This window comes from Arachis duranensis, chromosome 9 (genome assembly GCF_000817695.3).
Source record: "Arachis duranensis cultivar V14167 chromosome 9, aradu.V14167.gnm2.J7QH, whole genome shotgun sequence".
NCBI lineage: Eukaryota > Viridiplantae > Streptophyta > Magnoliopsida > Fabales > Fabaceae > Arachis > Arachis duranensis.
In genome coordinates, this window is record NC_029780.3 from 115,752,455 (window position 1) to 115,768,762 (window position 16,308).

At 29.2% G+C, this 16,308-nt stretch overlaps 3 protein-coding genes across 4 annotated transcripts; all 3 read right to left on the reverse strand.

Annotated features, from left to right (window-relative positions):
* Positions 1-4,665: 4,665 nt before the first annotated feature.
* On the reverse strand, positions 4,666-4,980 carry LOC107467636 (putative lipid-transfer protein DIR1). The gene has a single exon (XM_016086769.2). It carries the CDS (start codon positions 4,978-4,980, stop codon positions 4,666-4,668), a length of 315 nt encoding a protein of 104 aa, XP_015942255.1.
* A 6,151-nt stretch (positions 4,981-11,131) lies between these two features.
* LOC107467725 (uncharacterized) lies at positions 11,132-13,886 on the reverse strand. 2 transcript variants are annotated; one of them, XM_016086893.3, is made up of 3 exons: positions 13,503-13,886; positions 12,562-12,602; positions 11,132-12,437 (listed from the first exon to the last, which is right to left on the reverse strand). In XM_016086893.3, exon 3 carries the CDS (start codon positions 12,314-12,316, stop codon positions 11,522-11,524), a length of 795 nt encoding a protein of 264 aa, XP_015942379.1. In that variant the 5' UTR covers positions 12,317-12,437; positions 12,562-12,602; positions 13,503-13,886; the 3' UTR covers positions 11,132-11,521. The 2 variants fall into 2 exon arrangements, with proteins under 2 accessions (XP_015942379.1, XP_015942382.1); XM_016086896.3 differs by lacking the exon at positions 12,562-12,602.
* Positions 13,887-15,006: 1,120 nt separating this feature from the next.
* Positions 15,007-15,321, reverse strand: LOC107467638 (putative lipid-transfer protein DIR1). The gene has a single exon (XM_016086771.2). It carries the CDS (start codon positions 15,319-15,321, stop codon positions 15,007-15,009), a length of 315 nt encoding a protein of 104 aa, XP_015942257.1.
* Between the last annotated feature and the right edge of the window lie 987 nt (positions 15,322-16,308).

Below are 16,308 nucleotides of genomic sequence, written 5' to 3' on the forward strand. Positions count from 1 at the left end.
TCATTTTCTTCGGAAAAAAGAATATTCTGTTTGTTATTTATTTTTCCAGTAGTGCTACGTTACTAATTTTTTATCTGCCAAAATCTGCTAACTTGAGTTGAGCTAGACATGAAGTCCATCTATTAAATAAAGTCACGTCTAAGTTAATCATGGTTTAATCCTAATTTATCACATGTTGGTAATAGTTGGCAGACTCTCTCTTGGTAACGTATACTTTTTTTTTATTTTTTAAAAAGAAAAAGGTAAGTCTTTTGAAAGTGTCCCTATAATTACTTTTTCTTAATTAATGTACGAGTCTTGTTATATAGATGTATTTATTGAGATATGCACTAATTTCATAATCTAAAATTTGATTTAGTTATTTCTTACTTGTAATTAGTTTTAAAATATCTCCATAAAATTATTGAAATTTTGATTATTCACTGTATAATTCGCTTACAATAACATTCATCTAGACGTAAAGTTTTTAAAAAATAAATAAAAATTATATATGTTACAAAATTTCTTCTATTTTTCATCAAACAAACAATGAATATGTGTTATCGTGTTTGTATATTTTGTGACGAGTGCTACCATGTCCTTATTTAGTAGATATAGACACTAAATAATAGGTGGTGACTTCGGTGTGATAATACATTTATAAGTACCTATGTGATAAAATTGTAGACAAATTAAAACATTACAAGTAGATTATATTTTCTACGTCAATAATTAATTCTTTTTATTTTAAATATATATCATATCAATAGTTTTACTAAATCATCCTTATATTTTAATAAAAATAAAAAAATATTCAATTTTATAAAAAAACTTAAATATTTCTTTTTTTTATATTGGACAAAAATTACTCTAATTCTTTTAATTTAATCAAAATTTAATTAATAACTTTAGTTTTATAATTTTAAATTTAAATTAATTTAAAATCAAAATCAAAATACATTTCATTATTCATTATTTATGTACACTAAAAGATTGCTTCAATTCTAATGAATTTTAATCTAATTTCTTCTACATCTTCATACAAAGAAGAACTCTGAAAAATTGTTCTTCATCCTTGTATACCAATCTGCCAATAAAAAATAACCTCAGCTCTAATCTCTCTCTCTCTCTCTCTCTCTCTCTCTCTCTCTCTCTCGCCGCCTTGTCGTTCTCCGTCGTTCTCCTCTCCGTCTGGACAAAGAAGAAGAAGAACCTAATTCCTCCACGTCGTTTCAATTCTGAGTAGGGATTTGATATCGCAGCAGATTGAGGTGGAGGAGGAGATTGAGAAGACGGAGGAGGTTGAGGGATTCTGCTTAATAACTTTAGTATTTTGTCAAATATGTTTAAATTCATTCTTATTATGTGATTTCTGCTCTTACATGTCGGTCATTCCTATTCCATCTTTCAAAGCAGTTATGATTGAAAAGGCATTCAATTTAGCTGCACAAAAGATGGGATTTAAATTTGTGTCCAAGAATTGTAAGTATTAATCATTTGGTCATATTTTCTATTTCATTTTTTATTCTGTCTGCATCTAATTAACCTTTCTTTCTCCTCTTTGTAATTTCTTGGTATTAGTCCTAAATCAATTTCAATTTGTTTATTCTAAAAGATGATCTACACTTTGACTCGTTTTAGAGTTTACATTCGTTTTGATGTTCTTTATTGAGACAAAGTTGATAGCGTTTCTGATGAAAGAAAATTTCTGAAGACACAAGCTAATGGGGAGTCAAATTTGTTCTATGCCGAAATTTTAGGAGACACAATTCTGCTGCACCGTGTTGAGAAGAAAGTGAGATTCTCTGTCCAATTTGGACGTGAGGTGGGCACTTAACTGATAGAATACTATGCTAATATAAGAATGAATCACATACTTTTTAATCAATTTTTTTTATTCCAAGAGGACATCAACGATTACCCTTGTTTTACTTATAAGGAAAATTACTCTTGTACTCATTAGTTTAAGATTGGAACTTATAAATTTGACTCAGGTTCTGGCGGGATTGCTCAATATGGCAGACAATGCAGGCTGGAGGAATCACAAACATAACAAAAAGGAAGAAAATAAAATCGTAAAAAATATCAAGAGCCAATTTCAAGAATATGATCCAAACTGTTAATTGTTTATACATGGAAGACTCAATTTTCAGCAGTATCACTTGTAATTACAGTCTCTTTTGGTTAAATGTCCAATTGCTTTAGGTGTTGAATGCCAAATTAAAAGGTACATATTTATTTTTGTAATCATCAACTTCCTATTTGCTTGATTGTCCGAATCAATTGACTTTATAGATAGGGGGTAAATTTGGTAGTAGAAATCATTTGATAACATTATTAGCATTAATATTGAGAAGGGAGAGAAAGGTAACACTTTGTTACCGTCTTCATATTTTTAGTGCATATGAATGCTAAATAAACATTATTTTAAAGTTTAGTGATGTTTACAAGTACAGATAATTCAATTTTATTACTAAAATCAATATAGATCGATTTTATTAATTTTGGATTTGATGGGTAAACGGATACAATTAAGTTTGATTCGATTAAACTCGACTTCAATTTATTCGGATCACGGAATTTAAAATAATTCGATTAGTCTAATATTAATTAAAAATAATAAATAAAATTTTATAATATATGAGAAAGTCTTAACGCCAGCATTTTTATTAAAATCTAGTCAATATTTAATTATTAACAAAAAAGTGTGTAATCTTACATTCTTAGATATAATTTTATACTATTAAAAATATTAATGATGATTAATTGATGACTACAAATCAGTGTTATTAAAACTAGATTGGACTGGTCAATTCAACTAAAAAATCGGTGAACCGGATCCTTTACTGATCCGGTCCGATGTTTGGACTGCATGAGGTAAAAACTGGTGCGAATCGGTTAAATTCGGAGTGACCTGGTTAGAAACCGGTCAAACTCGGTAAAGATCGGTCCGACTGAACTGATTAGTATTTAAATTCTAGCCAGTATTTAATCATTAACAAAAGAGTGTGTAATCTTACATCATTAGATGTAATCTCATACTATTAAAAATATTAATAATGATTAATTGATAATTACAAATCAATATTATTAAAATCGGACCATATCAACCAATTCAATTGAAAAATTAGTGAATCAGACCCTCTACCAGTCTGGTCTAATATTTGGACCACATAAAGTAAAAAACCGGTCCAATTAGTATTTAAATTTTACCAAAATGTTAAAGATGGGATTCAAATCCCTCCTCTTTAGATAAGTAGAGCTATTCACACCCACCAAGCTATGATAACTTTTATTAATACATATGCAAATTATAATATATATATATATATATATAATTAGTAAATTATTAAATTTGAAAATAATAGTTATTTTAATATAAAAACAAAATAAAAATATTTTTGATAGATTAAAAATAATAAAATATTTATTGTTTCTGGTCTATATTATTTTAGAATAGTTTGATATTCTTAAAATATTAGTAAAAATATGTATTTTAAATTTTAAGTTGGAATTTCTGACTTTTTTTATTTATATAGTACTGAATTAATCGATTCAACTAGTGACCCACCGATTAAACCAGTAACCCAGTACCTCAATAATCTAATCAGTTCGATTACCAGTTCAATTCTAACAACTATCCTACAAATCACAAAATGTACTAATCTCTTAACACTGTTGAAAATATATATCTAACTTTATCTTTTAACTTTAAAATTTTTTAAATTAAAATAATTATTTAAGTTTAAATCACTGATGCATTGTATTTATCATTACTTTTACATAGTTATAAGATTTAGAGAATTTTTTAATTTTTTTTAAATTTTTAAAATTTTATTTTTAATTGAATATTTAAGTATTTAAATCGTTTCAACTTAAATTTAAGGGGATGCTTCCATAAAGATGTGTAAAACATCTTTTTGTAAAGACGTTTATGTGCCGTATTATTATTGAACGTATTAATGAACCGGTTATTTTTGAATTTCTTAACAAATTAGAATAAAACCGATTTTTTTTATAATAACAAGTTTAATCACCCGTGCCATGCACGTGATAAGATTGAAATTATAATTTTAAGGGATCTAATTGTATTTTTAAATTTTTAGAGATTTAAATGTCTACAAAACAAAAAGTCAGAGATATATTTGTCTTTTTATAAAAGAATTTAAAGAAATTCGATTTAGATTATGTAATTCGATCGGATCAAATCGGATCTAATAATTATAATGCAGACAATTAAATTTATTATTGTTAGTATAATAAATTAATTTTGTTCTGATTTATTAAAAAATAAATTATTAACCGATTTAATAAAGATATCAAATAATAATATGATACATAATTACATATAAACATCTTTAAAAAAAATTTAATGTTTTTATTAAAGTGGTCTCCTAAATTTAATCGATTAAGATTAGATATGATCTACTAAAAAAATCTTAAATTCCAACCAATCAAAATCGATTAACATTTAATGGGTTTGACGGTCTATTTTTTTTTTTTTTCTCAAACACGAATATAATCAATCCGACCGGTAAATACTCTTGTTAAAGCCTAAAGAAACTGGAATTTTGACAATAGGATAAAAGAAAATGGAGAAAAGATAGAAAAGAGAAGGGGAGTTAACAAAAGTAATAATCGATTGTTATTACTGTATTATTGATTATTGAGTAGTTTGTGTTTACATTAACATTGAGGAGGGAGAGTCAGGTTACACTTTGCAGGGATTTGAAAGGCGAGGTTTAGATCGATCCCCAGAGTTGGCACCAAGGGATTATTCTTTAATCCGCAAAGACATTGCAGGTCCGCCTTTGCCACCACCGCGCAGCACTCTGGCGTCGGCGGCGAAGGATTTGGCGGCGTCACGGCCGGCTTGCACTTGAACAACTCTGCAAGTGACGTGTTGCAGAAGGATTGCGCCATGCTACCATCAAGCATTGCAACCACACTTAATGCCATTATTGCTACTGCCACCATTGACGATGCTGATTTTGAACCCATCTTTTTCAATTCTTCTTCTTCTTCTCTCACTTTCAAGTCTGTATGTCAAACACTACTTCCTGCTTTGCACTTATATAGCCGCATAATTCACTGCATCACCTAAAATCACCCTTGTTTTTCAGATTGCTTTCCACACATTTTATTATTGTGTATCTCTAAACTTGGTGAATATCTCTTATGGAAGGTATTTTTTATTTATTTTATTTCATTCATGTAAATGTATTAATTAATTATTTAATTTAATTAAGATAAATATTAAATTATTTAATATTCTATTTCACTATATTAATTATAATTAATTAATTACACGAATTATCTTATTCGATTGAAATAAGTGAATTATTTTGTTTTAATTTGTTTTAATTTTTCGTCTTACGGATTTTGACTAATAATTTTAAAAATGTTATATAATTATTATTTATTTGATCAAGTTATTAATATTTATTTTGTTTAATCACATAACTATAACTAATCAATAATATTAATTATTTGATGTGATTGAAGTGAATGAATTGATTTTATCTTAATTTATATTAATTTTTTATTTTATGTATTTTGATTCATATTTTTTAAAGTGTTATAATTTTTATATGATATATTTATAAGATATTATTTATTTTGTTTTATTAAGCCAAAAAATTATAATTTATTTATTATATGAATTATTTAATTTAATTGATTCAAATATATACAATTTGATTCAATTTATGGTCATGTTAATATTTCAGTCATTGGTTCTCAAAAGACATCAACATGACTGATGAGGTGAGCTGTAGGTCTATTTATACCTGCCCCACCACAACCATATAAAATTTTTAGTGAAAACTTAAGTGAAGTCGATTGTATCTGAATTTTCACAACAAATTTTAAGATGAAACTATCATAGAGTAATAACTGCCACGACAGATTCTGAAATAAAAGAATTGTACAAATAATACAAATCGTTTATTATATATTTAATGAAAACTACGGCTAAGGAGAAAAACATTAAAAGATTTGTAAAAAGAAAAATGGCAGTTTGATAACTTATTTTATGTAAAATCTTAGAGTCTATTTAGAGGGCTATGTTTAATGCGTAAAAAATGCATTGATATTTTATTATTTTTTAACCATAATTTTATTATTGCCAGCATCAAAGAGAGCACTAACAATAAATGAAAATGCATTTTTGTGTAAGATTCTTACAATATAAAATAAAATTTTAAATATAATAATTTAATTATTGTCACATATAATAGATTTTTACAAACACAAGCTCATCAAAAAATCAATCATGCATGCAACAAATATTATATGATAAGGAGAAGTCCAACAAACAACATTTAGGTATAGGACTTTAGTTTTTACTTGTTAAAAATAAATTAAGTTTATCTCTTAAGTTAAAATCAATCTTAATTAAAGTAAAACAATTTTTACTCAATGATTTCGAAAATACATGATTGAGAATAAGTATAAGTCGTGTTATGATAATTTTAAACTGTTTATAATAGATAATGAGAATAGGACCTAATCCAATCATGCACAAGACGCCATAATTCGAAATTTAAATTTGCTTAAATCTAAATCTAAAAAGGATCGATTACTATGTTAAAATGGAGGATCGATCCTCATGTGTTATATGTAGTGCTATATTTTTCGCAAATTTAAACTAGAAAATTGATCTCTAGCTTTAAAAATCAATCTTATACATCCTTGTAGACACAAGATTCTACAAAAAAACGTATATTTTTTAATCATTTATTCTTTCCACTCACTCCTAATGTTCATGAGTGCATGGAGATCTATAAATAAATGTCTTGATTCTTGTTCAGTACACAACTTTTTTTTACACTATAAGTTTTCATTGTAATCAAATTTTATAAGTGTCAAAATATTTTTGATAAATATTTGATTGATAGTTTGGGATTACTTATAGTACTTTATTTGTGACTATATACTCTTTTGAGAGAATTCATTATTTCTGAAGTTCACTATTATATATTGTAGAAGATGAGTTTTGTAGCTCTTTTTGTGTATAGAGAGATTTAGAGATTATTTTTTTTAAAGATCATGTTGTAAAGAGAGACCGAATTAAGTTTTTATATTGTGTTTAGTGTACAATATACTAGACTGAATTATATCGTAATATCGTATTTAGTTTAAGATAAATAGAGATTGAGAAATAAATTTAAAATTTAAAAAGTTAAATTAAAGTATTTTTGAAAATAAATATTATTAAAATTTTAATCATTATTCTTAAAATTTTCAGTTTTATGTGTTTTTACTTTTTGAAAGTACTAAAAGATTAAAATTTTATATTTTAAGACTAAAATTTTAGTTTCAATATCTAAATACTAAACACAATATTCAATTTCAATTCTCCAATCCCAAAAAAAACGTAGGAAAGTATTGCGGTGTTTACAAAATTGAAGTCCTGTATTTTATCTATGAAAGTTGGAAAATGGATCTTCTTAGTAAAAAAAATTAGATGGTGTCCAGTATTTAATGTTACTCTTTATTGTTCTCTTTCCATAAAAGCTGTTGTCAGATTAAATTTAATTCAATATCAAATAAATAAATAAATAAATAAATGGAACAGGTACCACTATCATATTAGCTAGGAATCTAGGATGTATAAGAGGTGAGATAGATCCGCCTTTAGGATTACAAACCAAACTTCCCTCCCTCTAAAGTACCTCAAGAAGTGTAAATGACAACAATAAATCAATCCCTATCTAATAGGGTAAATGCTCTTACTTAATTTTTTTTCTTGGTTATCTTGAGTATAATTTGATGAATTAGATACTGTAGAATTTTTGTGGGATATATATTAAAATTTATTATATTTGACAAAACTTTTTTAATTGAGAGTATTGATTTCTTTACAGATCATTGCATGCGAATGACACTGAACTCAGTGGGATTAGATTGGGATGAATGCATTATATGTATCATGGTTTGGAAAGTGTACAGCCGACACTTTTTTTTTGTTTTCCATAACCATTTTTTGTTGTTTTTTGTATTCTTTGATTAATAAGAAATTAATGAATGCTCTTTTTGCTGCCTAGCATTGTTGTTTTCATTTTCTTTGGAAAAAAAAAATTGTGTTGGTTATTTATTTTTTAGAAAGAAAAAGGCAAGTCTTTTGAAAGTGTCCCTATACTTACGTTTTCTTAAATAATGTACAAGTCTTGTTATATAAATATATTTATTGAGATATACACAAATTTCATAATCTAAAATTTGATTTATTTATTTCTTATTTGTAATTAGTTTTAAAATATCTCCATAAAAAATATTGAAATTTTGACTATTCACTATAGAATTCGCTTACAATAACATTCATCTAGACCTAAAGTTTTTAAAAAATAAATCAAAATTATATATGTTACAGCATTTCTTTTATTTCTTATCAAACAAACAATGAATATGTGCTACCGTGTTGTATCTTTGGTGACACAATACTATTGTGTCCGTTTTTAGTAAATATACACACTAAATAATACTATCTTAAAACCTAACTAAAACTGAAATTATAATAAAAAAGTCACTTAGATAAAAATGCTTAAAACGTCATTTTTTAAAGATATTTTTTAGTAATTAAAATTTAATATATATAATTTACGGTCATTTTTTTATAATAGGATTATTGTAGTTATTTTTTTATTAAAAAGTATTAATTTAAATTGGTTTAAGATTTAGTTTCTACCAATATTTTTTAAAATTAATTTATCTGATTTAATTTTAACAAAAATAATACAGTTTAATCCACTATATATATTAAATTTTAATTATTAAAAAATATTTTTTAAAAATGATGTTTTAAATATCTTTATTTAAGCCACTCTTTATGACAATAAGACGAATGAAAAGAAAGATCAGAAAAATAAGAAAGGGGCGGATTGAGAGAGAAAAAGGAAATTAATGAAAGCAATAATCCATTGTTATGACTTATGACTGTATTATTGCATAGTTAAATTTACAGATAGAGAGCAGATTTGGTAGTAATAATGATTTGATAGGATTACTACAATAAACATTCAAAAGGGTGAGGAAGGTGACACTTTTCAGGGAGCTGCTTGGCAAGATCTGGATCAATCCCCAGCGATGGCAACAATGGAGAATCCTTGAATGAACAAAGGCATTTCAACAAGCCCGCCTTTGACAGCACCGAGCAGCACACTTCCGAAGGCGGCAGAGGATTTGGCAGTGTCACGGCCGGCTTGCACGGCAACAAATCTCCAACTAACACGTTGCATATCGACGGCAGCTGCGCCATGCAACCATGAAGCACTGCAACCAAAGTTAACGCCATTATTGATAGTGCCACCATTGATGATGTCCTCATCTTCTGATCTTCTTTTCTCACTCAGTTTGAAGTGTGTATGTCAAACACTGCTGTTGCTTTGCAGTTATATCGGCGTAGAATTGATTGCAATCGGCAAAAGCAGCCTTGTCTTTGGCATTGCTTTACGCACATTTTCAGTGTCGTATCTCTAATCATGGCGTCATTATTTATTTATTGTTTACTTGTGTATCTTTCTGCATGCATCATATATTTTCGTAGTGTCACTTTCTTTTTTACGAATAATAATGAAATATTAGTATATTACATTAATTCTTCAGATAAGAAATAAAGATACATTATAACTGCTCTGATGATACGAAACAAATTAATGTTAGTTTATAATTTTACTTGTTGGTTATTATCAGAGAGGATTAATGAAGATTAGTTTGGACGTTGATTCTAAAGTTGTCATCAATTTGTGCCAGGAGAACATGTGAATCTCAATTCTCAACATAGCTAGTAACCACCTTTTAGTGGATGCTAGTTATTAAATCTCTTCTTGCAATAATAATAAATTGGAATGTTCAACTTCATTTCAAATAGATTATATAAAATCTCAACAAGAGAATATAAGAGTTTATATGTATTAATTTATTCTTTACTCAATTTTATTATAAACGTAGTAGAAAAGAAAAGAAAAATGTGAAGAAGCGGCGGACAAAAATTGAGGGTGTGAGATGAAGGGAATTAACGAAAGCAATAATCCATTGTTATTTCTGTATTATTGAATAGTTAAGTTTACAGATAGGGGGTAGATTTGGTAGTAGTAATCATTTGATAGCATTATTAGCATTAACATTGAGAAGGGAGAGAAAGGTGACACTTTGCTACCGTGTTCATATTTTTAGTTCATATGAATGCTAAATAAACACTATTTTAAAGTTTAGTGATGTTTACAGGTACAGATAATTCAATTTTCTGATTAAAATTGATATAGATCGATTATATTAATTTTGAATTTGATGGATAATAGGATACAATCAAGTTTAATCCGTTTAAACTCGACTTTAATTGATTCGAAAAGCAGAACTCGAAATAATTCGATTAGTCTAATACTAATTATAGAAGTGAGAAAGCATCTGTTATGTTGAACATAAATCAATTGGAGAAAAACATAATTTTTTTCAACTCTATTAAAGATGGCTAATTCATGAATTAAGAAACTAAATTGGGAAAAGAAAATGTAAAAACTTCATGTTACAGGGATGAAAGTTTAATCTATGAAATTATTGTGCGTTGCCTAATTTTAGACTAACAATCATGCAGAGAAAACCTGAGAGCAGAAAGTTGACAGTTTTCAAGAACTTTTACACTGACATGAAATATATAGACGAGGTTGCAAATGGAGCAAGAGCCAATGTACTGAAGGTGGACGAAACACGAAGGAACCAAGAACTAAAAGCACAAGAGAAGGCAGACGAAATCAGAAAGACAGGAAAGCTTCCAGGGATATGCTTCTGAGATCACCAGTTATGTAACATTTATTTTACTGTTCTGTATATACCCTTAGTTCTCATTTTCACCAAAACTGGAAGAACAAAAGTCGCAAACTTGAACAGATATGAGATACCTGAGCCTCATCTCTAATGAAGTGCTTCAAGATTTACTTGCATTATTGGTTTAAGGTTTTGGTACAAAGCAATATTATATGAATTACCTTTGTGTAAACCTCTCTTATTCAATTGGTAAACCTCTCTTATTCAATTGGTAAACCTCTCTTATTCACCTTCGTCTTTTGGTATTAAACATATATTGGTAAATAAAAAAGATAAAAAAAAATTATACCATTAAAAAAAAGATGTGCAGAAAGAGGTGTGCACAAAAAACCCTGCAAATATATATGTTTTGTTCCAAATTAGACTTGCACTTATGATACTACATGAAACATTATTTGTACAAGCAATCACATATCCTTGATCATTTAACTCTTGAAGTCTCAGCGCTAGCACTTTGTAGTTTGTAGAACATTTAGTCACTCCTTGTCCAAAATTAAAAGGAGAAAACAAAATTTCCAAATTACAACTGCCAAAAAATAAAGTTCCTCTCAAGATTCTGGCTAAAGTTGACTACAAAAAAAAAACCAAAATAACATGATATAACCTTAGAAATAACAAAGAAATTACCACGAGGAAGAACAAGCAATCCAAAGGTAGAGTAAATTTGCAGAAGTTAGATTTGACATGCTGCGGGCATCTGTTGAAGCAAGGCTACATTTCAAGAGGTTATATTTCTTACTAGCTTGTGCATCATTGGGCATGCAAAGTACAATACGAGGAATGATGGGATAGCAAAAAGAATAGTGACAAGCAAGTACAGGACTAAAATAATGGCACTGCACGGAACTGCGAAAAATGCAATCAGAAGGAAAGTGATGACCAATGGGAACTTGGACGTGAAGTGAATGAAGAAATCCAGAGATTTGTTAAGGGAAAAAGGGTGTCTGTGTCTGCCCCGACCACCAACAATGTTAGGTTCCTGCCTTCCAGTGTAATTACATAATGAAGCCCTAATGTGGTTAGAATTAGTAGCTTGGTTTTCCAGAATGTAGCTCTTTGGAGTCCAAACTGGTTGGCTGTCCATGCAGGTGGAAACGAGCCTTTGCCTATCACCATTCATGCTCTCAACCATCCAAAGAAGGAAGTAATTCTTGCAAGGAAATTTGAGATTTCCATTATAAATCAAACGGAATGATAACAGGTGGCACCATGGACATGAAATGAAGAACGGAATCTTGATTTGTTGAGAAGGAAACGTCACCACAGCCCACTGAAGTCCTAGTACACAGTTCTTACAGAGACTGTGACCACACCATAAGACATAAGGCACATTCTCAACTATGTTGAAGGATTCCCAGCATATGGGGCATTCTAGTCCTTCGTCTCTGCTGGCATTAGAGCAGGACTCATCATCAGAGCATTCTGCTGAAACTGCACAAGTATGACTTGACACACTTGGGATTCTTTTCACTCTAATGTTCGAAAGGGCATTTGATGCAAAAGCCCACATCATTAAAGATGAATGAATTTGCAATGGAAAATCATAAATCACTGAAACATCAGTATATAAACCATTGTCCAGCAAAAGAATAGCCTTTCCATGAAACTGAACCTTATCAGTTACTCTTCAAAATCTACACCCAAAAACAACAGATGTCTTATATTTTATATGATAACTCATACAAAAATAAAATAAACAATCAAGGTGATTTTAATATGTAAATGCGATCATAGGTAAATGCATAAAGAGGAACTAACATATTCTGCATCAACTGAACTGTGCATCCAATGTAGCCAATCTAGTAAAATCATCAATAGAACTGTTAAGTTTCGGTGTAGATCACACAATTTTACGCACTATGACAGGGCATTGTTACTTCACAGACAAGAAAATATAAAATGTGGCCAAAATAATTGTGATGCAATCGTTGGATCAACCATTCCAGTGAAGTATAACCCAGAAGGAAACATGATTAAACTTATTATGAAATTTCATCAAACAAGACAAGATGTTCACCAAAGAGAATTGTATAAATAGCAACAAGGACACTGCAAAGCATACACCTTAAAAACAAGTTGAAGTAAACTAGATGAACAAAATTGAAAAATCCTGGGTGAATCATACTAACTGTCTGCTGGGTAGGCTAACCTGATGCAAGTAATAATGAAACAAACTACTGTTTTCTCCCTTCAATTCTAGTGAAACTTTGGATATATTTGCTTGTTTAACATGTTGATTGGAAACCTCAAGAGTTGGCAAACTTGCTATTTTCTTCTTCTGTCTTCTCTTCCCTCTTTTTATCCCATTTTTGTATAATTATATATATACGAATGCACTTACACAATTATTAAGTTACGCTACCTACATTACAATTTCCAATAACACAATCCCCAATTCCCCATGATTTGATCAACAGATTTCACAGAACATACATCAATTTCATATCTAAAGCATAATTAATAAGCCAAAGTGACTTACAATGAGGAAACTCAAGAAACCTAGCACATGCAATGTCAATACATATGGATAATATTTTTTGTCTCTCACAAAAATAAAGATCAATACACGAATTAAGATTCGACGAAAACAAAGTCGATATTACATTATATTCTAGCACCTCCACCAAACTAATCGAACACAGAAAGCAGAAAATTTGGAGAGAATTTAGAGTAAAATAAAAGAGAAGGCAAAATGTTACCGGTGGAGGATACAATAACAGGATTTGGGAATGAATCGGAAAGGGTGGAATATGTAAGCACGGATCGAAGAAGATCGCACTATTAGGTTTCTTTCCAGCTGAATTGTGAATTTGTGACGTTGTTAATGGGATGAAGTGCAGAGAGCAAAGACGAGGACGGAGACGAAGGAAGGTGGGTTCGTACGGTATATATATGTGTGCAGAGAGGAAGACATGAAACGGTGTCGTTAGAGGATTGTCTTAGTTAGTTATAGGCTCCAAGGCTGGCTTTTCCTAATTGGACACAACTCAGTAACTGACAGACAAACTAACATGGAACATGATCATTGAACAGAGCAAGCCGGTCAATTCTCCGTTCTATACGGATTCATGAAAGTCTCCATTTTTTTTTCTATTTTTTCATTATTTATTTATTTTGTGTACAAAAAATTGAATTGCATTCCTATAAGGGCTAATGTTCAACCTGTATAGAAGCATTTCTTTCAGGGCCAATATTCATACGCCACAAATGGATTTTGGGAGGCTCACCTTAGCCTGTGACATATAATTAAAAAAAATAAATGAAATCTAATCATATATAAAAGAAAAATTACAAAGAGCCAATTAAATATTTGTATAATGTGTATAATAGAAGTTTATCGAGTATTAAAAATATAACTATTAGTATTATCTTTTTCCATTGGCTGAAGCTTTTGGGGTGAGTGATATCATGACATGGTATTAGAGCATGGAAATGATTATTTTGTAATTCAATAACCTATTGTATACATTGTACAAATAGTCCATTGTCTCCTAAAAAAACTCCATATAAAAAAGTTTTAAGGCAACACTTGTATTAAAATCTACTTAGTATTTAATTATTAAGAAAAGAGTATAAAATCTTAAGGCAACACTTATATTAAAATTTACTCAGTATTTAATTATTAAGAAAAAAGTGAAATCTCACACTATTAGATGTAATCTTATATCATTAAAAATATTAATGATAACTAATTAATGACTACAAATTTTAAAATATATTAACCTTCAAACATTATGGATAATATATATCCAACTTTATCTTTTAACTCTAAATTTTTTTAAATTAAGATAATTATTTAAGTTTAAATTGCTGATGCAGTATTTTTTATTATTATTTTTACATAGTTATAGATTTTTAAAAAATTTTAATATTTTTTGAATTTATTAAATTTTATTTTCAATCAAATATTCAATTATCTGAATCGTTCTAACTCATATTTAATCGATTTAGATTAGTTTTAATCTAATAAAAAAAAATCTTAAATTCGAACCAACTAAAATCGGTTTGACGGTAATTTTTTTTTTTCTCAAATACGAATGAATCGGACCCGTAAATACTCTTATTAAAGCCTAACTAAAATTGGAATTTTGACAATAGGATTAAAAAAACGGAGGGGGAGGTTGAGGGTGAAAAGGGAGTTAACGAAAGTAATAATCGATTGTTATTACTGTATTATTGATTATTGAGTAGTTTGTGTTTACATTAACATTGAGGAGGGAGAGTCAGGTTACACTTTGCAGGGATTTGAAAGGCGAGGTTTAGATCGATCCCCAGAGTTGGCACCAAGGGATTATTCTTTAATCCGCAAAGACATTGCAGGTCCGCCTTTGCCACCACCGCGCAGCACTCTGGCGTCGGCGGCGAAGGATTTGGCGGCGTCACGGCCGGCTTGCACTTGAACAACTCTGCAAGTGACGTGTTGCAGAAGGATTGCGCCATGCTACCATCAAGCATTGCAACCACACTTAATGCCATTATTGCTACTGCCACCATTGACGATGCTGATTTTGAACCCATCTTTTTCAATTCTTCTTCTTCTTCTCTCACTTTCAAGTCTGTATGTCAAACACTACTTCCTGCTTTGCACTTATATAGCCGCATAATTCACTGCATCGTCCAAAACCGTTTCTGTTTTTTAGATTGAAACGTTTCGTTGTGTATCTCTAAACATGGCAGCATTATATCTTGTTTCCTTGTGTATCTTTCTGCACATTATTTCCGCAGTGTCACTTTCTTTTTTACGAATAATAATGAAATATTACATTAATTATTCGGATAAGAAGAATGCGTTAGATTTGCTCTAATAAGAAACAAATCAATGGTAGTTTATAATTTTACTTGTTGGTTATCAGAGAGGATTAGTGAAGATCATTTTGGATTTTGATTCTAAAATTGTCATCAATTTGTGCGAGAGAGAACATGTGAATTTAAGCATACTAATCACCTTATTAAATATCTTCTTGCAATAAATTATTGGAGTATTCAAGAGATATCGAGAAAGAAATATTTGCGTTGATGGAGTGGCAAATTATTGATACTTAGACTACTAGTTTTATCATTTTCTGGTCTGTTTTCAATTTTAAGATGGCTTAATTATTAGAGATCACGAGAAAGATTAACGACTAACAATATTTATTAAATTTACTTTTAAAAGATATTTGTTTCAAATAAATTATAAAAAATTTCAACAAGAGAATGTAAGAATTTTTATATGTATTAATTTATTTCTTATTCAGTTTTATTATAAACGTAGTAGAAAAAATTCAACAAAAAAGCTGATATTTTTCTATACTGCAGAAAGTTATGTGAATAATCTCTAAAGGTAAAGGATTACTGCCTTTGGTGTTATATAGTCCGAATTGAAGGTTGTCATCTTCTAAAATTTAGAAAACAAGAAAAATGGATGGTTTGTTTGTAATGAACGAAAATGATGAAAGTGAGATGAGAGTAATTGGAGGAGAGACGCGACCATGGGAGAGAAATTAAAATCAGTAAGTCCGAGTT